Source organism: Podarcis vaucheri, assembly GCF_965113315.1.
Source record: "Podarcis vaucheri genome assembly, chromosome: Z".
NCBI classification, from domain to species: Eukaryota; Metazoa; Chordata; class Lepidosauria; order Squamata; family Lacertidae; genus Podarcis; species Podarcis vaucheri.
This window is the reverse complement of record NC_138758.1, coordinates 26090777-26114981: the sequence shown is the minus strand read 5'-3', so window position 1 is coordinate 26114981 and position 24205 is coordinate 26090777. Positions and strand designations below refer to the sequence as shown.

Here is a 24205-nt window from a genome sequence, read left to right as displayed (position 1 = left end):
TGAGGCAGACTGAGTCATCCTTCAATAACATTTTGTCTGGATGAATTAAAAAATATATAAATCTCTGTTATAAAAAGCCAAAAGCATGTTCATCCCTTAAGAAGGCAGTCACAAGGCATCAATCTCAACGTGGCTGGGAATATGGTGATGAGGTTTCCTGTGTGTCTACTTCCAGGTGCATATCCTATGGCCTCTGCTCTCTCTTCCCTGGATTTATAGGACTGCTTCAAATACAGCAGGGGTGTGGGCAGCCTATGGCCTTCCAGATGTTGTTAAACCACAACTCCCATCATCCCCAGTGTGCAGTTCACCATGGCTAATTGTCAGGGATGATGGCAGTTGTAGTCCAGCAACCTTTAGAGGGTTCCTTTCCAATCCTGCTTTAAAGTGCTCAAAACTTCTGAGTACTCTCTTTCAGACAAAGAATTGGAGGCAGTTGAGGATAAGAACTCTGGGTGGGAGGAGGGTGAATCCATGTTGTGAGGGGTGGGACAGTGGATTTTAGGAGCAGGGGGCAATGCTGACTCTTTCAGTCTCCATTTGACTGAGGGTTCTAGGGTCTGTCTCAGGGAAGGAAGAAAAATGATAAGAGGATTATGTACATCCCTTCCATAGGAGCTAAGAGAAAAATCTGAGTGTGGTGGTGACATAGGGACTTGATGGCTTGCTTCAAGACTCCCTCTGAGATGGGTTATTGGTAAACAAAAATAATACACTATCTTAAGGTCTCACCTGGCTGGTATTTTGTATGTGTGTGCGTGCACGTGCATTTCGCAACATGTCAATAATAATGCATTAGTGGTGAATTTATACTCTACTATCCATACTCTGTTCCATTTTGTTAGTTGTTCAGTGGTGGTTCCCCGATGAGATCACATCATTTTCATCTGGGAAGCTGGGACTCTTGCAGTATAGCACATTGTGTGCAGTACAAATAAGCACACCTGGAACATGTATGACACGAAAAGTTAGAATTTCAGCAGGAAGATATGGGACATGCACTGTCCAGAAACAAAGCAGTATCTCTGCCCTTAAGCTTCTGTAGACACAACACAATGCTGATGCAAAAAAGTGCTTCAATATCATCAGGAGCACAAATAATCAGGAATGTGCTCTTCTTAGTTCCTTCTGGAAATTAGCTTGTAAGGATGCTTTAGAAACTGTCCACAGCTTGCGCCTGACCCAGTATTAGCCCTGCTATTGATGGAAAGTGATAGTAATCCAGATATTGTTCATATCAAGTTAGTGGCATTTTTATTGGTTGCTGCATAGATTGAAATCTGAGCTAAATGGAAAACAGGAGCTGGGCTTAGGTTTAGCAATTGGTTAACTAGAGTCTGGGAAATAGTGTCGTTGCAGATTCTCACGCATCAAAGTAGATTGGTAAGGGGTCAAACCGAAAAGGACATATTTGAGGCATTGTGGTTCTTACTTATCTTCTAGATTAATAAATGTGTTGCCTCTATTAAACCTCCAGTAACATGTTATTTTTGGGGGGTGTCTTTTGCTGCCAGGGCTGGTCCAGCCATTAGGCGGGGTGAAGCCACACTCAGGTGGCGTCCTGCTGGCAAGATCTCAACAAGATTTCACCAGAAATCGGCACCAGTGTTGGCACTGCTTCTCTGGAGGTGGCAGAGTCAATAGTGGCAGTTCAGCTTTGTACTACTTACTTCACCTCAAGCAGCAAAACAGGACCCACCCACTGTAACCATGTATTGAACAATGTATAGTGGTACCTCGGGTTACATATGCTTCAGGTTACAGACTCCGCTAACCCAGAAATAGTACCTCGGGTTAAGAACTTTGCTTCAGGATGAGAACAAAAATAGTGCTCCGGTGGCGCAGTGGCAGCAGGAGGCCCCAGTAGCTAAAGTGGTGCTTCAGGTTAAGAACAGTTTCAGGTTAAGAACGGACCTCCGGAATGAATTAAGTTCTTAACCCGAGGTACCACTGTAATGGTTTTACACTGGAATGACTGTGCCTCACTTTTTGTTTTGTTGCCATTGTATGTTTATTAAAATCAAAATGAAAAACTGTATCTTAAAGAAAAAAGAATAAAAGATATGGCCGGTGGAGCCCTTACTCAAGCTTTGCTTCCCATTACTTAGCATTGAGAGTTAACACATGAGTAGGAGCTCTGGATAGTTTGCGTGGTGTGCATTGGTGACCAGTTTGCTTTCTTGCTTTTGGGCTTGCTAGAATAAAATAAGAAAGAGAGTTCTTCTTCATAATAAATAAATAAATAAATAAATAAATAAATAAATAAATAACCTTTCTAAACCGCGGAGCCCCCCCCCCCAAATTCTGCATATCTTTTCCATGCTCCCAGCAAATAACTGGCTTTGCCTTCCCAGAAAAGATCTGTGCCATTTGCCTTTCCAAAACATGCAGACTTTCATAGTAACGCAAGATCACACACTACTGATCGTTAGGCTATTTGTAAATAAGCAACTGTGCCCCTTGCAGCTTTATTCTGCTTTTCTGCCCTTTTTTGGTTCTCCCATTGGCGTCACGGCTGAAATGTAGCTTGCGTGAGATTTAATCTGTATGCTTTTTCCTCTTGCAAATGCCCTCGTCCCAGCAAAAGAACGCATCAGGCTACACTTATTCTGTGCTGTTTAGTAAGAAATAAATCTTGCAAAAGAATTCTGACTTTCCCCACTTCCAGACAGGTAAGATTATCTCTAGCAAGGGCTGTCCCTCTTATCTTGGCAGATGCGAGCAACATCCAATGAAAAGTGATCTGCCCTGCTCTCATTGTCCCTAATAAATTAAATTAGGTACAAAGTATTTCAATAAACATAGGATTATGTAAAGGAGTTAATGAAGCCTCTCTAGACATCTTGTATCTGATTCCCCCCCCCCCGCTTGCTTTACGTGCTTTGCCAGCAGCAAATTCCATTCCAGTTCTGCTTTAGTGAGCTTCTCAGGATTGGACCCTTTGCATGGGGTTCAGGTCCACCCTGCACCACCCCAACCCCAGGGTGGCGAGAATGGAAATGAAGGCTGCAAGTATTCCAGCAGTAGCCATAGAGAGAGGGTGTTGATGAACTGCAGCTCCTTTCATCCCTAGCATGCAAAGTTGATGGTCAGGGAGGAAGTGAGCTGCAATTTAGCAATATCTGGAGCATCGGAGGTTCCATACACCGTTTTTATTTGCTGCATCCACTTTCTGCCTAGCAGCCCCCCCCCCCCCCATTATCACCACAAGAGTCCTGTGCTGTAGGTTAAACTAGAAGTTGGTCTCTGGCCCAAGGTTATCAAGGGAGTTTCAGGGCTGACTGAGGATTTGAACCACATTCTCTCAGTTTGTAGTCTGCATTGCAGTGGTTTGGACCAGGTGAACTTTGAGGTACCCCACAGTTCATCTAGTCTAAACTCCTGCGATGCAGGAATCTCAGCCAGACAGTACACGACAGATGTTTAAAAATCTCCAGGAAGGGAGAGTCCACCACCTTTCCTGGGAGTCTGTTCCACTATCAAACAGCTCTTACTGTCAGAAACTTCTTCCTGTTGTTTAGTCAGAATCTCCTTTCTTGTAGCTTGCAGGAGCATCACGCTGCTGACTCACGTTAAGCTTGATTCATGTTAAGGGGTCTTCTAAGACCCCACCATGTCCTTTTCACATGTACGGCTGACAAGCCAGGTATCCCCCATCTTACCTTTGTATAGCTGGTTCTTCCTGCCTAAGTGTAGAATCTGACACACACACACACACACACACACACACTGTGTATATATAATGCATGTTTATAGGGGGGGAAACAGTGAAAGAGCATTAATGTCTAATTATAACATCTAATTATCACGTATTGGTAATTTGTTTTATTGGGTTTTTTTCTATTATCCACTCTTCACCCTCAGGTCCCAGGGTAGGTTACAATAATTTAAAATTCAACATTAAAAACAGTTTAAAAACATACAGTTACAGAATACAATTGCACCACTTAACATCACCTCTTTCTATAGCCCCCACACCTCCCCAAATAACAAAGGTTCTCTAGGCCACTCAAAAAGCAGAAACATTTTTTTAAAAAGGATATCTGAACAGGAAAAATGATAACAGATTAATTACAAGCAAAACTGCAGGAAAATTAAAAGAGGATTTGAAACTCAGTTTGTAGCAGTGTTGCCAGGCATTGTTGTATCAGATGCCATGGACTTGAGTCCACAAAAGTTGATGCCAGAATAAATGGGTTAGTGGAAGTCCATAAGCTGCAACCCGACTCTTAAATGTTTTTGCCAGACCAGGGAGAATTCATGTATGCCCTCTCAGAACAAAGAGTCTCCCATTGATAATTGCCTCTCCTCTTACTAGTGTAACTGCTTGCATATTGCCCCAAGGGAGGAGATGCATCCCCCCAGAAGAGGGAAAAAGCCTATGCTAATTTGCATCTACCTTTGCAAATATACAAATATACACTGCAGTGGAACTCTGTTCCCCATATGCTTTTGCTTATTTCATTTGTGAATTGCTTCTCCCAAGGAAGCAGTTTACACTAAAAAAAGGATGCACATATATGTGGAACATTTGCACATATAAAAGCAAGTATACATATAAAACAATTGAGTACAACAACGCATTTATAAAATCAATTCAAAGCTCAATGCATTTGGACTAGATGACCCTCCCAGCTCTATGTTTCTGTGATCTATGATAGCAGAAGATAACGGATGATGGAATTTTAAAAAATCTCCACTTATAAAAGGCTTGTTGAAAGAGAAACATGTACAGTGGTACCTCGGATTAAGAACTTAATTCGTTCCGGAGGTCTGTTCTTAACCTGAAACTGTTCTTAACCTGAAGCACCATTTTAGCTAATGGGGCCTCCTGCTGCCATTAGCTGGGGAGTGGACAGGTGGGTAAGCTCCTAGCCACTCTGAGCCAGAGTGGAGAGGGGTGATTCTTGCTTCTCCTTGGGCCTGGGCCCTTGGCCCCCTAATTATAACCAATAAAACTAATACAATGGTCTTCACACCTGAATACCCTCTCTGTTTGCCAAGAACATCTATTTCAGCCAACCAGAATTAGCTCTCCATCTCATAGTCCTATGATGGCTCTAGGAGGTGACTGCATAAGTTTGTATTTAGATAAGCTATAATTAATGTGGACTTTCAGCTGCCTTTAGTTGGTTTCATCTGCTGGCAATGAAGAACACAAGCTTTTAAAAATAACAGGAGGTGAACAGGAAGGAATGACTCGGTCAGGTTTGCTCTTATTTAATGCAATGTGCCATTAAGGAGAAAAGTTGGACAACTTTTATCTAGATTTCATACACAAAGCTGAAAATGTGGGTTGATTCCTCTGGGGCATATCCCTTGGTAATCAAAACTCTACCTTCACATAGGGTTGGCTCCACCCTGTCTGCATCTGACGTGTATAACTGTCCTAATTTAGAAACTTAATCTGAGGCTGGGTTATTGCAGTAATTTGAAGAGACATAGCTACACCCTTTTGGTGATGGATACCGTTAGCTGCTGTCGTATAAATGGAAGTATATTACTGTCCTGTATTAATGACCTCTTATTTTTTTACTCAAGTTCAGATACATTGATTTATTCTAACAGAATAGGAGAGTAAAGTACCGGTAATCTCATTTCACCATTGTGAGCTCTTCTGTAAAGCTGAAAAATTTGTTTATATTAAATTTCTATACTACCTTTCATCCAAGAATTGTAGGGCAGTTTTACAGATACATAATTTATGTAGCAAATGGAGGAGATGGCATGTTAACACCTTTAACTTGGTGAGCTGAAATTTGAACACAGTGATGGGATCTGAAATGGTAGTGACTGACTGGGAACAAGACCTTGCTTGGGGTTGTGGTGGACAGCTCAGTGAAAAAGATTGATTCTGTGCCGGGGTTATTAGGGAAGGGACTTAAAATAAAACTTACAGTATCGCACTTGAAGTACTGTAGACAGTTCTAGTCACCTCACCTGAAAATGAATATTGAAGAGCTGAAAATGGTTCCAGGGGATGGAGCAACCTTTCTATTTAATTTTGTTTATTTAACAAAATTTATACGCTGATTTCTAGAACAAACGTCTGTAAGTGCTTGACAAGAGATAGTCGAAAATATTCACTTAACGAAATGATTGGTGCTGAAGTTCTGAATCCAGTAATTCACATGGTTTTAGAAAAGTGTAGAGACAGCTTGGCTGAGCTACAGGAGGACGAGTTTGGCATGCTGTGTGGACCAAGCCCCCTTTCTACTCTACTTCAGCAAGGTGCAGAGAATTACACCTCTTCCTCATTGGTGAGGATGCCAGATAACAGGGACTAACCTGTCACTTTTGGTGGGACTGTATCAAGGTACAAAATCTGTGGGCTATGGTATTCCATGAAATTGGTGTGATCGCAGGCCATCCTGCATATTTTTGAGGAGGAAGAGGTGAGTTTGTACTGTAAAGAGATGAACATTCATTTGCTTATGGTGGCACAAGTGACTTTGACCCAGTTTTGGAGGAATCTAGCAGAAGCCATTCTGGTATACTAAGGTATGGGAAATTGTTTTTTAAGAAAAACTAGCTCATAGACTAAGGATTTATAGAGGTCAAAATAAAAGAGACACGTTTGTTTTTGTTTTTTACATTTTTATAGTTTATGTTAAGGATAAAGAACACAGGTCACCTTCAGTTTTCAGATGGATATGGTTGCTTTAATTGTTCAATTCAATTATTAAACACTTTATAGAAATTCTTTATAGAAATGCATTTCAGTTTATTCTCTCTTTCCTCTACAGAATAAAGGGATAATTTTATCTTAATATTAATATCCTTGTGTTTTGTACTTTGTGACTAACACTTGTCTTCTTTTTTTAACAGTACTGTTTCGGTATTTCTCTGCACTAGAAAATGTGTACATTGTTCTGTTTTGTGTTTCATTTTTCATGTTGAACTAATAGAAATTGTGCTAATTTGTATTCTCTGTTTCTGTCATTAAAACCAATTAAAAAGATAATGAAAATAATTTTAAATACCATTAAATTTTTTTAAAAGAAATTAAAGATCAGAAATATAAAATCTGATTACTAATTTTAAAACCACATATACATACTAAAATCATGTTTCCTGAGAGGAAAGATTACAACATTTTTGGCTTTTTACTTTAGAGAAAATGAAGGTAAGAGAGAACGTCTACCCTGGACATTAAGTTCAAGTCCTCTGGAGAGGCAGCAGGAGTTGATACTCTTTCCAGGGTCGGTGCAAGTTCTTCAGCTGTCTGAGATGAAGGACAAGATGCTGCCTTTCCTACATTCCAGGCAACCAGATGGAGAGTGGTATTCAGCAAGTTTTTGTCAAAGTAGATATTAATATCAATTAGTCTACTTTGCCAAAAACAAGCAGAAAATCACCCTTGCTGTATTCAAGCAAGGCAATGGAACAGTTTCCTCTACAGGAATCTATTTTAGTGGGCACATGACAGGCTGTGGGGCACATAATCTAATCCCTACTCTTCAGCGTCCCCCACCTCACACTCACGTTGTCTAATGATAGGGTCAGCTCTGGCTCTTTTGGGATTCCCACTCATTCCAGTAGGTCTTATGTGGAAGGGAACTTTTTGAAGGTCGGTGCCCTTGGAGACATTCAAAAGGAGCTGCCTTTTTCAGTTGTGCAACAAGCTCTGGTGCTGTGTATTAACCTCTCCAGACTTAAGTTGCATGCATTCTAATTATGAATAATAATAAAAATATTCTATAATCCTATAAACCTCCTATTACACAACCTCAGCCTTAGTGTGAAATCCAATAGCCTTGGCTCTGTTGGATGGCATGTTTGGAATCTCAGGCTGTTTATACTGCGCTATTGACAGTTTGATAAACTGCACTGATCTAGTTTTCAATTTTGCGTGCTGTCTATGTGTTTCTATTTGTTTGTTTGTATCAGTGTTGTATTTTGTTCTATAAGACTGTTTTTCCACCCAAATGCTTTCAGCAGCTTGGGCTACCTCTACCTAATAACACCCTTTTGTGTTTCATTCAACTTTTTTCTCATCTGTGCTAAACCAATAACTCCCCTTAGTTATCTAAGGGTAACTATGGAGGGATGCCCTTAGATCAGTGGTAGAATGTCTGCTTTGCATGCATAAGGTTCCTGGTTCAATCCCAGGCACCTCCACATGGGGCTGAGAATGTTTCCTGCCTGAAACCCTGGAGAGCTGCTGATAATCAGAGTCGACAGTACTGAGCTGAGATATATCAGTATCCAATGTCCATATTTCCCCAGTAATTCATCTATGTTGAATGGCAGGTGCGCTAATTTGTAGATGTGGAAATAGCCACCCAATTTAACACCCTTTCAGTTTGTGACTTAAGCTGCAGTCTGTTTTTTTTTTTTAAATATTTTTATTGGGTTTTCACATTTTATATAGACAAAAACAAAACACAGAACACCAAAACAAACATAAAAGACGACAAACATGTACAATTTCCTAACATCTTATTTTCTAACCCTAGTCCTTGACTTCCCCCCACCCCCGCCCTTGCCTCCCTATTCCCAAATTTATGTCAGCAAGTTGGCATTTCCTTTTCCATCTTAATATTAATCCTTTTATAAAGAAAAACAAAAATAAATTTTCCCTAAGTTGGACCCCAATTCTCTTCCCTCGATTTCTCATTTTTTCTTAAATAATTTTCTTATTAACTAAACCCCCTGGTCTTGAGTGTTGTTTGAATTTAAATGCTTCCCTCCCTCCCATCCCCGGTTTGCGTCCTTTCCCAAGACATATCCAAAGTAACAGTTTTTAGCCTGGGTTCCGCACGTCCGAGGCTCTCAAATCTCTTTCAGTCCCTCTCCGCCGGTTTTGTTGGTAGTCCTTTTTGTCGGTCATCGAGTCTCGAAAGAGTTCCTTCACAATCAATCCAATCAGTCCATAGTCTCTTCCCATATTTAGAAACAACTGCTGAAGGATTTCCACGAGGCCTGAGTCTTGAAGATAATCAAAATCAAAGTCTATGTGAAGGCCCCAATTGTACTTCTTTATTTCAAGTTCCTGAATTCCATAAACTCCCGGGGCCCCCACTTTCGTCTTCTGTATCTTTCGTAGGCTTAAAATGGATTTAATCCAATAGTCTCCTTGCTTGTGTTCTCCAGATGTCGGCTTCTGGTTAGTATTTTCCCACTTAACTTGTTCTCTTTCTTGTTTTGTCTTCTCCTCTTCTTTGTTTATTATTTCGAATTCAGCTGTGGGTTCTTTCTCACTCAAGTCCTCATTACATTCAGCAGAGCTACTTGTTTCAGAATTCAAGGTCATCAGTTGTTTACTCATAACTGTAGTCTGCTCCTGTAAGGTTCCCACCAGTGAAAGCATCCTTTCGATTTCTCTCAGTATCTTTCCACCCACAGCCATTGTAATTCCACAGAATTCCCCCTAGAGGGAATCTGGTTACTTAATGTTCTTTTCTCCAATAATCCTCTGTCCTGTTATTGTTTCTTTGTTTCCAACAATTTTGATTCAATTGTAACTCCTTTTAATCCGGAGAGATCTTAGATAGCAATTTTTCCACTGTTAACAGTCCATTTGACAGCTTTGACAGCTGTCAAATTCTGCTCCTCTATACAGGCTCCAAAGCAGGTCGCTCCCGGGCCCGGGAGGGAGGGTTGTTTACAACCAAACAAAGTCTCTTCCAACACTCCACTCTCCTGCTCAAATTTGCCTTTCCAAATCTTGGAAGTTACTGTCTTTTTGAAACTCACCCTTTACAGGGTAGGCACTCCAGCTTAGCTCTTATATCGTTGCTCTGGATCGTCTGCAAGGGGGGGGGTGGGGACTTCCTTTTAGCACACCCCCCGGTCGTCTCAGATTCAGAAGGTAAAATTTTTAAAGTTCAGTTCCAGATTACTCACGGGTTCTTTTTTTCAGTCCAAATTTCAAGGAAGGAAGTCAGCGCTCTCCAGTTATGGCTCGCGGCTTCGCTCAGCGGCGGTAGCGATCGACTCTCAGTGCCGCGCCGTCCCCCGTATCCCCTCCGTAGCCTTTAAAAAGGCTCTTCGCGAATCAGGGGGGGCGCTTAAGGCACCCGCCGAGTCTTCAGTCCGCAGGCTTCCGCGCCTGCGGTTTTTAAGGGTCCCCGTGTCGCCGGCACGGCAAAGACCCATCCACCGCTGAGCCGATTCCCTCCGGAGCTCGGAGGGAATCCGCCATTTCCAGATCGCGCCAACCCGGAAGTCCCGACTTAAGCTGCAGTCTGTCCACTGACCTGGAAATAAGTCCTATTGAACTCAACAAGACTTACTTCTGAGTAGACATGTATAAAATTGTACTGTCAAAATAAAAAATTCCTTCCAATAGCACCTTAAAGACCAACTAAGTTAGTTCTTGGTATGAGCTTTCGTGTGCATGCACACTTCTTCAGATACACTGAAGAAGTATCTGAAGAAGTGTGCATGCACACAAAAGCTCATACCAAGAACTAACTTAGTTGGTCTTTAAGGTGCTACTGGAAGGAATATTTTTATTTTGACTATGGCAGACCAACATGGCTACCTATCTGTAATTGTACTGTCAGTTGGTCTTCCATGTATGGATGTGTTTGTGTGTATAACTGGTGCACACACTTATATATACTGGTGACTATTACTTTCCAGTAGGAATCAGGATTATTTCTTTTCTCCCTCCGTTCTTCCAGCACCCTTGTTAAGTGCTTGATGGAGTGCATTTTTGGCATATGCTCCCTCCCTCTCCTCCCCACCCCCAATATTATGCAAGAAAAGGCAATGGATGGAATCAAAAAGGAAACAGATGCATTAGCAATAGGTGATGATTGGTTTATTGTTTTGGCAACGCTTGAGTATTTCGTGGGAGGAAGCTGTGAATTTTATGGTCTGATCCCAGTAGAGGACCACATGCAAAAACAAGCCGTTCTCTTTAACACAGGATACTTCCAGCATATTTCAAGTGGGGGCAGTTCTGCCTCACTAAGCTTTTGGAATTCCTTTGACAATACTGCTGAGCTTGGCAGGCGCAAGCAGTCAACTCGCCATGTAGGAGTTAAAACTTGAGATGAACCTCTCTGCTCCTGTTAGTTGCCCCTGGGACTCAGGAAAGGAGAAGGGGCATTGGGATGTCAACTCTTGTAGAGGGAAGGAAAGAGCAGGGGTAGGCCAAATGTATTCAGGTACATTTATTAAAAAGGTGATGGTGTATTGCCAAAGGCAGAGAATATCTTTGTTCTGAAGGGCTGCTTCTGCCCATTTTACAAGAATAGCTGCTTTGTTCTGTCCCTTGCAGCTCATGCAGACTGGTAGGGTGAAGCCAGCTTAGACTTCAGAGGAGCTGGGCATCATACTGGGTTTTGTTGTCCAAAACAGAAGTACCAGAAGCTGCCTTAGTCAGACCATTAGCTCATCTAGCTGAGTATTGTCTATACTGGCCATTGGAAAGTAATAGTCATGTGTACATATATGTATCACACATACAGGAAATGCCAACTGCAGCATGGATTTAAAGCACTATGATGCCACTTTAAACAGCCCTGGCTTCTCCCAAAGAATTCTGGGGACTGTAGTTTGTTAAGGGTGCTGTGAGTTGTTAGGAAGGCCCCCTGTTCCTTGCACAGAATGACAGTTCCCAAAATTCCCTGGGAAGAGGAATTGATTGGTAAACCACACTAGGAATGGAGCACTGGGGGGATTGCCACTTAAATCATGTTGATTACCATAGGTCTGGAAACTGGATATTGATAAATCTCTGCCTTGGAATGAAAAAGTCAGGTGTGTGCTCCACACTAGCTAGAAACCCTTGAGTGGACACTGGAAATGGTCTTTTACTGAGCCAAACCATTAGCTCATCTTGCCTACACTCTTTGGTAGCAGCTTTCTAGGATTTCAAAGAGTGGACTTTACGAGAGCTTTCTTAGGATGCCTGGGATTGGACTTGATCCGTGGGGCATATAGAGTGGGGCTAGCATTTGTGTACCTGACAAGGACCCTGCCTCGTAAGAGGTCCACTGCCAACCCACAGAGCCACCAGGCCCGGCTGCTGCTAGTTCGCCTGCCCTCTTTAATTGAGCAAGCAGCAATGGTAGGAAAAAAGACGGAGCAGCAAATCCCTCTGGGTGGCCCTGCAGATCCGGCACAGAGGAACATAAGAAGGGAAGGGGCAGCTGCATCTGCGGCAAGGGAGTAGGAACTCAGAGGAGTAAAGGGTTGCTCTCATATGGGCATGTAGAATGTTGAAGCATGTTTTAACCTGTTTTTTAATTGTGTTTCTGACTTTGGTTTTCTTGTTTTTTAGTGTTTTAAAGGGTTGGCTATAGTGATAATTTTATTGCCTTGTTCTCTTTGTAAAACACTTTGAGATTGCTTTTACAATTCAACGGTGTATAAATTTTACGAAATAAATGTGGTTGAAAGAAAGATACCCATAAACTGTCATTCTCACACACCCCACACACATACCTGGGCATAGGGGGCAGCTGATCCCCCATCAAGTAAACAAATAAAAATACTTAGCTAACTGACCAATCGTGTCTCAGATGGCTCAGTTCTTTCCCCCAACATAAATCTCCCCCCCCAAAAAAACCACAAATCCTGGCTACCTAGGACTTTATCCAGGCAAAGCTGTAGCTATGCACTATAGATCATCGCTCACACTTTGCTTGGAGAAAGTCCTAGGTTCAATCTCTGATGTGCCCAGGTAGGAAGGGCTTGCCACCTGAAACTCGAGAGAGCTCCTAAAAATACAGGACTAAGTGGATGAGGCATAGGGCAGCTTCCTAAGTTCCTATGTCATTTTGTGTTCTCTTGTCACAAGACAAGGTAAACTGCTTATAGGGGGTGGGGGAGCTGCGGATGTGCAAAGTATTTTATCCCATTCTGAGCTCAAAATCTCTGTATATTCTTCTTGTCATCCTCATGCAAGCCAATGTGCTGTAGCAGCTGCGGAGCCAGCCAAGAAGATCAAGAAAGAGTACATGCCTCCAGTTAATCATGAATATCACCAGTCGCACGCTGTCAGCCTAACCTACGCTGCAGGGTTGTTGTAAAGAAAATCATGGCCGGGGGGGGGGTGACTTGCTTTTGTACTCACCATCCTGACCTCAGTGGAGGAAGGAAGGGTTGTGAATGCAATTTGGATGTAATCATTTGCTGTTGATATTTGTTGTTAATAAATAATGCACTGGCCAAGCACATTTTGTGGTTGAACACATTTCTAAAAGATCTCTACCTGACCCAAGGGAAGAGGTGTGAATTTGCCCAAAATGTGGAACTGGGGTGGAGGGTGGGGAGATTGTGTGAAACAAAGCATACAACTTTGCTTTTCTGCCATAATAAATACAAAGCTAAGTGAGAGAAGTAAATGTTTTCAGACTTGATTGGGCTGGCAGGTCTCCCTGTGCTCCTACAAGCGATGGTGGCGGAGATTGTCTGGGGCTAGTGACTCAGCAGACGGTCCAGAGTTCTAGGAGTATCTAATGCTAAATTAACTACATGACTTCCACCCAGAGTTGCCACGGAACTGCCTGTTCTAAACAAGCTTGTCCCTGAAGAGGCAAAAATATAAACCGCTCACAAGGCCAGTTTCAACACAATGCTTTTCCACCCTAGGAGTTGCTTTTGGACATGAGAACGTAAGATGAGTCCTGCTAAATCCGGCCAAAGGACACCCAATCCAGCATCTTCATTTTTTCACAGCAGCCAACCATAAGAAGCTGAGAAGCCCATAAGCAGGACATTTGGACAATAGTGTTGTTTTCCAGTGACTGGTATCCAGAGTAATGTTGCCTCTGAATCTATAACAATTTAGAAAGATCCCTGTTGAAAACACTTTCGCTCATGTTTTTCAAGATAGGAGGGTCTGCCTTGTTCACATGCCTTGCAACAATTCACAGATCAAAAGAGGGACACAGTTTTAGCACCCCTGTTCTCATTCCGAAGATTACTGCCTGTTCATTTATTTACTTCTTTATTTAAAGCTTCGATACCCTGCCCTTTGACCAAAGAAGACTCCTAAATTAGCTTGCAAAAATCAGTAGTAAGATGGCCCCTGCAGTCAGGCTTACACTCTAAAAAGACATGGCACGTGAGGAAAAAGGAATGGGAGGGAAGAGGCAAGTTTAAGCACGAGTTCTTAAAGTGATTGTCCTTCTGATGCTGCTACATAATGTATGCAGGTTCTGACTGTCTAGGAAAGCAGTCCACCCACAAATAAGCACTATTTATCCCCAACAGATCTAAGAACAGAGCCGGTGACAGTGCACTAAGCAGGCTAGGCTAATCTGGCCACACAGTTCCTCAAACAACTGACTCCATACCCTGTAATAGGGCTGTCCACTGCAGATTTAAAAGCCAAGACAGTGTTTGTTTTTCCTGATTGAAGAGATATTCACAAAACATAATTGTCCAATAATATGTGATTACAGTTCAAACTGTACCTTAGCAGCTGCAGTGTGCGAAGTGTGCTGTGTGGTGCTTTGGGTTTATTTGCATCTATTTAACTGTGTGCAATAAAGACAAAATACATCCCCCCCCCTCCACATGATACAGTGCAACTCCCAGACTGCGTGGGAAAGGAGTTAAACCCTGAAGAATGGTATTAACATCATGATAAACTTGCAATAACAGCATTTCAAGAAGGCATCATCAGAAGGAAAAACACAAGGACTTTCCTTTGTGGGTCATGAATTGGTGGGGTGGGGAAGATTACATCAACTGGGGGACATGAAAGTTTTCAGGGAGACCCTAGTCCATTCGAGTGACAGCTCCTCAATGAAGGGAGTATAAGAAGCACACCTTTTGCATTGGAAATCTACTGATAATTAGACTACAATAGCGGCTGGTCCAGAGAGTTGGTTATCATCCTCATTCTTCCAGCAGCATTTGATCCTATGAGTTCCTTCCCTACACACTGAAATTACTGGTGAAGCAACTCCAAAGCACTGCACCATTTATTCATGACTTTGTTGCGCATAGGAGCTTGATTTTAGTATCAAATAAATGCTCAACTTCTTGTTTTTTATTGTAACATAATGACCATTGTTAGCAACCCCAAAGTGTAGTAGTAGGGAGTTACATCATACCATATACTGCACAAACAAAAAAAGAAATAACAGGACCAATAGGACTACACCAATATGAATCAGGACATCCATGAGTTGACATGGATGGTGAATGTTGGGCATCTTAAGTCCCTAGCTTAAGAAATAAACATGGCACAAAAGCATTATGGATCCTCCATCCATCTGGAGACATGCAATGTACAAGTTCCCCCGAAAGGCAGATCATTAATTTTATATGTCTAAAAGAATTAGGGTAAATCTGCATGGTAAGGGAACATCTGAACTCTGTTGTTTTTACCATCAATGACCCAAATAAATTCTTCTTTCTGTTGCCCTTCCTTCAAGGGGGCAGGGTTTGTGAGGGAATTGAAACAAATATTTAAATACTAGGTTTTGACATAACAAAAAGAGTCAGCATCAACTGCGCTTCCAGGGGGAGGGTGTTCCATAAGCGGGAGACCATCATAGGAAAGGCCTGTGCGACAACAATAAGAGCCTCCTCCCCTCACCTCACACTGAAATACCCACCATCACCACCAGATGCCCTTATTAAAGTGATACATGTATGAAAATGGGCACATTTAATACCAGGTCCAATTTTGACCTTTGAAATTTGACAGAGATGCATCTGAATCATAATTTCAGGAGTATCTTTTCATGCAGTTTCTCCCTGATGTAGCACTTGAATTATTTGTTTATTTTCTCCTCCTCCTCTTCTCATGTCATACAATGCTACATAGAAATACACATATAAGCTAAGATTGGGGCGGGGGGTAGAAGACCCATGAAAACTTGACCAATCAAGTTCACTAGGTCTAAGGATTGTGGTTTCATCTTGTTCAGAAACCACAGACCCATAATATATTTGGTCAAGATGATAATCAAATTGTTGAATGGGGCTGCCTCATCTTTGGACCTGAAGACTGAGGCAATCTCTACAGTGCACCCCTCCCCAAAAAGAGGATAAGTTCCTGTTTTTCCTGAAGGTTTTGGTACATCATCAGTGCAAAAAAAGGAAAGCATGCTAAACTTAAAACTGTCCACTGTTTTTCAAATTGCATTCACACAAGAACGTATCCTATAGTGCTTGCCTCTGTAAATATTGCCCTGATTTCTGTAGCACCTTGTCTTTCTAAGCAGCCTTCACAAATTTGGTACCTTCAGATGTTTGAGGCTGTAACTCCCATCAGCTGCAGCAAACACTGACCTTTGTATGGTTAGTATTAATTAGGTGTCACTCTGGGTTTTTAACCAGAGTCACACCATAGTTAAAGCCAGTAGAAGGAAAGCATGGAGGATTTGTTATTGGCAGGGAGTTCAAATTCTGCAGCCCATCCCCTTACAGTGCAATCTTAACACATGTCCACTCAGAAGTAAATCTCATTCAGTTCAATGGGGCTTGTGCTCAGACAGCTATGTATCAGATAACAGCCTTAATCACGGTCAAAGGACAGCCCACACTAGAAGCCCTAAGAATAGCTGTCATCTATTTTGAATGATGAAATGCAATGTGGTTGAACGGTTGGAACTGTTGCCTACCGAAATACGCTTAACCACTTGCACACACAAAGCGCAGATGCCTCAGAGTAGAATGCATTTTATAAAAAGATTTAAAGGAGTGCAGTGATGCCTGGAACGTTCTTCTGGATTTACCATGCATACATTTGGTTTTCTCCCCAAAATCGGGATCCATTCTAGAAAGCCAAGAGCAGACTTTGAAAGTCGACCACATTATTATTAAGTGCAGGGCCGTTTGCTATTTAAGTAATTTGGGAGTGTCTGATGTCGGCTCCTTCCCGTAAATAAAATAACTTGTGTGACATGTAACACCTGGTCTTCCGCCAACTGGCTCCAGCGTGCTTCCTCCCCCTTCTCAGGTTTCTTTCATTCACAAGTGAGCGGAATGACCTCTTGGTGCAGGGAAAGGAAAGGAAACTTAGAAGTGGGGTGTGAATATAACATTTTACAGGGATCATTAATCTGTCCCCCCTTTTTAATTTTTATTTGCATTTTCTAAAACAGGAACAGAGAGCATATTTAACCCCCTCCCATCCCCCTGTTCTACTTACAACTTCCTACTAAATGCAGCATGTATAGATATACCATATGACTTCCCTTCCACACTTTTCCTGATCATTAATATGTTTTCAGTGGAAACACTTGATTTGGGCCTGCTCCACACTGGTTTGGAATCAATTGACCAACGAAGATATTTGTGAGTGGATTCAGATATTTATGAAATATGTATATGCAAAATAAGCTGCTCTGGAATGGCAGCAGCAAATTAGGTTAGTGAATCTGTGCAATCTGAGCCCGTAGACCCTCTCCATGCCCTTTCAGCAGACACTGGAAGCTTCTGGTCTTTGAAATGAATAAAGATTTATAACCTGCTTTCTAATATTTTAAATACAATTTCCAAGGTGGCACACAATAAAGTTTGACAAACTAACAGCACATACAAAGACAGAAACAAGAGAAAATCACAAGAAACAAAACCAGATCAAGTAGGTAAAAGGGTATAAGTGACATCATGCTATCAAATAGAAAATAACCTACAAAACACTCTGTGGCTAAAATCAGATTTTGTCATTCGGGGAACAGCTTGGGCAAATAAACACATTTCCAAAGAAAACTGCTTTGATTTCTTTCCTTGCTCAAGCCATTTTCCTGCATGAGGCCAAGGACAAGATTGTAACTCCTCCGTTCTGTGCACCAAAAGCCAACTGTATTGTCACTTGAAGCTTTCTCCCATGATACCAGCTTTGCATGGGGGTACAATGCAGATTGCATATCACACATAGCTCTGTCAACTTTATGCCCCTTAGCATCTGCCCCTTAGCATCTACCACCTGAATCTGTCTCACTCTGCCCAATGACAGAGCTGGCTCTAAGCCTGCTAAAAGCTTGGAGCTTCCAAAAAGAAGAAATGTTTCCCAAACCAACAGTTGATGTATGTAAAAGCTAGAATAAATGTTGCACAAAAACGCATTCAAACAATATGATCACAGGGGATTCTCCCCCTCCCCCTTTTTTAACGAACTGGTGTACAAGTGCACTGCCAAATATCCATGCATAGCACTCATAATAAAACCAATTCAAGTGTTCCCAACCTTTAACATCAAATGTTAAGATTTCAGTACAGTATACTAGTTTCAATTTACAGGGCAATCCTCCACACCAGGGGTCAGCAAACTTTTTCAGCAGGGGGCCAGTCCACTGTCCCTCAGACCTTGTGGGGGACCAGACTATATTTTGAAAATGAATTCCTATGCCCCACAAATAACCCAGAGAGGCATTTTAAATAAAAGGACACATTCTACTCATGTAAAAACACACTGATTCCCGGACCGTCCGCGGGCCGGATTTAGAAGGCGATTGGGCCAGATCCAGCCCCCTGTTTTTTCCTCCCTCCCCCCACGCTCCCACACAAAGCCCACCCCCACCCCCCCGGCTTCCCTCAGTTCCAGTCTTTGGTTTCACTGTGAATGCTGTTTTCTGCATGTTACAAAGTTGTATAGATCCTCAAACTATTTAGCTGATTATTTATCAATAAAAAGTTTGTGAATGTTTATTCAAAGCCAGCCAAGGAGTCCAGTTCGCTTTGTTGCGTCTTCAAATACTTTGTACAGGGTTCCCACTCATCTTTAAAGTCACAGTTATCCTTGTTCCGTTGCTTATATGTCAGTTTTGCCCGTTCTGCATAATCCATCAATTTTTCTTGCCATGATTCTTTAGTTGGGGTTTCTTCAGTCTTCCATCCTTGTGCTATTAAAACTCTCGCGGCCATTGTCACATACATGAAGATGTTTTTCAGCTTTTTTGGCAGATCTTTCCCTACAATCTGTAACAAAAACGCTTTTTAACAAATGTTAAATGGAACATTTTCTTCAATTTGTTGTATATCATTTCCCAATTTTTTTTATTACTTTACAATCCCACTACATATGATAAAATGTCCCCTCCTTTTCCTTACACTTCCAACATATATTTGAACTAGTTTTGTACATTGATGGGAGTCATAGTTCAACACCTGGTGGTCCCCACAATGGTTATCCCTGGTAGAAAGCATAGTGTGGCTTAGCATGAAATCATGATTATCACCACAATGACTTACTGTAAAGTGTATGCAGACGACTCTCAATTTGTGTGTGTATGATGCATGCCCAACCATGCATGCATGCGCCATGTTCGGCACCAGAAAAGGGCGGGGAAAGGGCAGGCTTACACGCACTCCACCGATGGGGGGTTGCTTGTATTGAAATTCTACATCTTTGGGCTTTAGTGTTTTAGGGCACTGTGTCCTGCTGTGAGTGGTTTTATTTATGTCAGCAGGATTTTAGGGCTGTGGGTGTACATTGCTGCAATAAGTGTTCTGTGATTTACTTATTATTTGGGGGGAGGAATTTGTATGCGGTATAAAAAAATCTTTTCGACTCTTTAAAGTCAGGAACCTTCATATCTTTCTGTTTCTCACAGTTTGAACTAGTGTTTTCTTTAAAGGTACAAGTTGATATATTTGCGATCCAATGAATTTTCAGGCACATTGCAAACATGTCAGAATGGTAATGAAACAAACCATTTCTTAGGTGCTGCATAACTGAAGAAAAAATTGGAAGGGAAAATGTTAGCTAATTATTATTTTTTATCCTTTTCCATACAGGGCGGGAAGAAATTTTATAATGGACCTTGTGGGGGTCGAGACTGCAGTACAGGCTGCCAGTGCTTTCCAGAGAAAGGTGGTCGGGTAAGTTGACTCTTTCTTCTTCTTTTTGGTGAAGGGAAACAGTGCCCAAGTTTCTTATCACAGCTGTCTTTTCTCTCAAAGAAAACAGAGCTAATATGCTTAAGACCCTGTCCAGTGGATTCATAAGGCGAGGAGAGTGAGGAAGAACAGCTGCAGGAGAACACCAGGCCCAGCCAAAACTTTGAAATCTCACATAGAAGACTTAAACCTTACAATCTCTGCACCAAAGCTGCAGCAGCGCCAGCCAGTTAACTGGAAAACAAAATACAGTAGATTCCTGTGTATGGACATCAAAAGAACAGTATTATTACAAAGTCCCTGGCTCTGTGAGCTTCGATGTCACATTTGAAGGGCCATTGCTCTTCTTATTTCTCCCTCTGGCCCCAATCACTTGATACATTTAAAACAGTTGCAAACCACGTTCAGACAGTCATAACTTCCCCCAAAATAATCTTGGAAATTGTAGCTTGTTAAGGGGTGCTGAGAGTTGTTAGGAGAACCTCAACACCCAGACAGAGTGGCTTAACAGTCAAGCCCTCTTACCTGGGAACTCTGCGAACTCTAGTTGTGTGAGGGGCGGGTGGCACAGAGCCTAGGACTTGCCGATCAGAAGGTCGGCGGTTCGAATCCCTGCAACGGGGTGAGCTCCCGTTGCTCGGTCCCAGCTCCTGCCAACCTAGCAGTTTGAAAGCACGTCAAAGTGCAAGTAGATCAATAGGTACCGCTCCAGCGGGAAGGTAAACAGCATCTCCGTGTGCTGCTCTGGTTCTCCAGAAGCGGCTTAGTCATGCTGACCACATGACCCAGAAGCTGTACACCAGCTCCCTCGGCCAATAAAGCGAGATGAGCGCCGCAACCCTAGAGTCGGTCATGACTGGACCTAATCGTCAGGGGTCCCCTTACCTTTAATAACTCTCATTAAACTTCAACAAACCATAGTTCCCAGGATTCTTTTGGGGAAACCATGGCTGTTTAAAATAGTGTAGGCCTCTTTGTACATGTTCCTGGAAATCTAGTTCAGGCCTAGTTTATATATGGAGTTTAGTGGCTAATAGGACTCTTTTTTTCCTTTTTCTTTTTTGATCCACTTTGGACTGAAAGTTGGAAGATTGGGTATTTTAAATGCTGCGTCATGGCAAAAGATTGCTTGCATACAGCTAAACCCTTCTTTGTCGACAAGAGTAGTGGTTCCTTCTTGTACCCAGTGTGTGGATCTCACTTGTTCTAGTTTAACATGCACACCTGGTGTTTGCAACATGCTACTTTCTAGTCTTCCAGAATCTGGTGCCTTCCAGATGTTTTGGACTGCAACTCCCATCAGCCGCAGCCAGCATGGCCATGATCCCATCAGCTCCAGCATTGTGCAGCTGTGCTGGCTGGTGCTGATGGGTGTTGCAATCCAAAATAGCTGGTTGGGGCAGGCTGTAATAGACCCTTTCTCCTTTGGTCCAAATCACGTCCATCTCCTTGAACAATACTTCTGACGAATGATGTAATCATTGACGGATGTACTGGGTGTCATCATCCTGTCTCTTTCCATTGCTTGGGTTCAGCTGGATTGTTTGAACTGGACGCATCGCTGTTGACCTTGCAGTTCAAACTCTTGGTTTTATCCTTTGTGAAGATGTCACAAAGATTTTGATTTGTTTTCACAACTGACCTGGGAACTTGGATGAACTTTTACTTTTATTTCTTGTGGGTTCTAAACTATTAGGTCTAGTCATTGCTTTAAAATTTTGGGGGTGACATGGTGGGGAGCAACACCCTTCCCTAGAAATTCCAGCTCCCATAAACAAGAATTGGAGGGGACTTTTATAGCAGCATGGAAGCATGCAATTAGCTCAGTTCAGGTATCACTGAAACCATAGTTTAGCATAACAACAGAGATGCAGTGAGCCTCATACTTCAATGCCCTCCTGCCTGCCTTCTCCAGTGTGGCCCCAAGGAAAAGTTCAGAAACTTTTCTTCCAGTTTAGATTAACTGCACTGTATGATTGTTTTATTTTAATTTGACAAAAAAATATTTTTAATTGACAAAAACCTCTACGTGGTTTAGAAAAAACAGTATAAAATATTCATTAATAACACCAATAAGACCGAACATTAAAGCCATATATGAGTGTATGTAATAAAGTGACATATTAACATGAGGGTTGCATAATGGAAAAGTTTTTTGCAGGCTTCAGAAACAATATAGTAAAGGTGCCTGCCTAACATCAGTGGGCAGGAAGTTCCAAAGTGTAGGTGCTGCCACACTGAAGGATCGATTCCTTGCAAGTGCAGAGCATCCAACTAAGAGCAGACCCACTGAAGTCAATGGACCTAAGTTTGTCATGTCCATTAACTTCATTGGGTCTACTGTAAGTAGAACTAGCATTGGATGAAGGGCAGTATAAAAATTTAATAAATAATAATGATAATGATAATACTGCCATTAATGCAGATTAGAAGCTCCACCCAGAAGTGTAGGTTGAAATCCCATTCTTTCACCATTGCTAATGCTCTGCATTTGTGTGGGTGGAATTGTCCAAAGAATTAACCAGCATGGTAAAGAAATTGGGAATAAAGCCCATAGGACCACTTGGTTCTTCTTACTGGGCCAAGGGTGGGCACCTGGGAGCCTCCAGATGTTGGTGTATGCAATGGTTGGGACTGATGGGAGTGGGGGGGTGCGCAACAGCATCTGGAGTTCCACAGGTTTCCTGCCCCTGCTGTAGCCGATGATAGGGTTTGAATTTGGTGCAGTGGGAAATTCCAGAAACTCTCCCTGTGTGTGAAAGGTGCTTGTAGATGAGAACCAGATAGCTTAATTAAAGCTGTGCTCTGAAAGAAACAATCAGCAGAAGCTGCAAAAGGAATGTTGCAGATTTTCCACCTGGTTGCCATTCGCTCTTTGACCTGTAGCCTTAGGCGAGCTTAGCCCCTGAGCTGTTGCTGTTTTCGCCCCCACTTCTTCTTCAAGCAGTTGGTGAGCGTATTACCAGACAAGCCTTGCGGAGGAGGAAGTGGGAAGGTTTCCCCCTGACTCTGCTCTTTTTTGGCCATTAAGGAACGGAAGGGGCTTTGCACAGGCTCACCCACACAGCTGGCGATGCATCCTGCATGGTGCTCTGTGTTCTGTCATGTATTTTTCAATGCTTGCACAGCTTGGAGCAGCCCCTCACCTCCCCCTGCCCTTCCTTCTCCCATACCCAATCTCCTGAGGCCTGCTCTCTTATCTGGGAAGATAACTTCTCTAAACATCACTGGAAATGTTCTATATGGTCCTCTCACATCCTATCCCAGCCCCAAAAAGTACAGGTCATGCGAACTTCGCTTTAATTTTTTCTCTGTCTTTGGCAATGCAACATTTTCTCAGGAACTGAACAGTTTGTAACGAGGTGGGTTATGTCCTCTTATCTTCTGCCAGGAGGAGAGAGCCTGTGTGGCTTCTGAATGATCTTTTTAAATCAGCCATAAGGGAGGGGGGTGTCAGGTGACCGTAACCCAATATTGAAAAAATGCATTAGGGGGGTGGGCCCCCACAGCCTGGCCGTAGCCCTACTGTCAGCATGCACACTTGCTTCACACCCCTTTGTTGGTACATTTGTTTTTTTTCTTCTTCAGCATTTCATGTCCATCATTGGATAGATGCCTTGTTCAAGTTCCCTCTCGCATGCTCTGTTTCTTTTCCATATTCACATTAGTTGTAGATCATCCACCCATCACATGGGTGGTCATGCCCTCTGTCTTTTGAAATTGTAGGGTCTCCATGCGAACATTGCTTTATTCTATCAGCCTGAGTCATTTCTTGCCACATATCCTGCATATAACCATTTTAACTTCACATAGTTTTCTATTACATCTGTATCTTTTGATCTTTGTTGTATCCAGTTATTAGCTTTTCTGAATTTTAATGCTATTCCTAAAACTGCATGTTCCATGGCATGTTGTGTTGTTCTTTGCTCCATAATATGCACATATGGAACACTTCATATTTCAAATCTAAGGATATGTTTTAATTTAGTTATTTACAGCTGTATTATTATTATTATTATTATTATTATTATTATTATTATTATTATTATTATTTTATATCCCACCTTTTTCCCAGCTGGGATCATATGTTTGAAAACATTGTTATATAATACAAAGTAATGGGGGAGACTAGTTAAAAACAATTATTAAAATACATCATAACACATTTAGAACCAGCAATTAAAATTCAGTTTGCCCAGTAATCAATATCATCTGCACCTTAGCTTCCAAAGACATGTTGAAATAGAAAGGAGTTAGCCTGCTGGCAGAAGGATAACAAAGAGGGAGCCAGTTTACCTGTTTTGGGGATCGAATTCCATGATATGGGAGCAGCCCCAGCAGTTACTACTGAACTGTGTCACTGATGTTGATAGGATTGAAAGAAGATGTTAACCCTTAGCACCTAGGAGGGAGATGTGATTTTTCAGGCCTGGGGCCAAAC

At 42.1% G+C, this 24205-nt stretch overlaps 1 protein-coding gene across 5 annotated transcripts in view; it reads left to right on the top strand.

The window, feature by feature from the left end:
- Window positions 1–24205, top strand: part of COL4A6 (collagen type IV alpha 6 chain) — a 175449-nt gene that overhangs the window by 44295 nt on the left and 106949 nt on the right. For all 5 annotated transcript variants that reach the window (XM_082208639.1, XM_082208636.1, XM_082208637.1 and 2 more), the window contains exon 4: window positions 19663–19746. In XM_082208639.1, the coding sequence (XP_082064765.1) occupies window positions 19663–19746 (84 nt within the window). The remainder of the gene's footprint in view (window positions 1–19662; window positions 19747–24205) is intronic.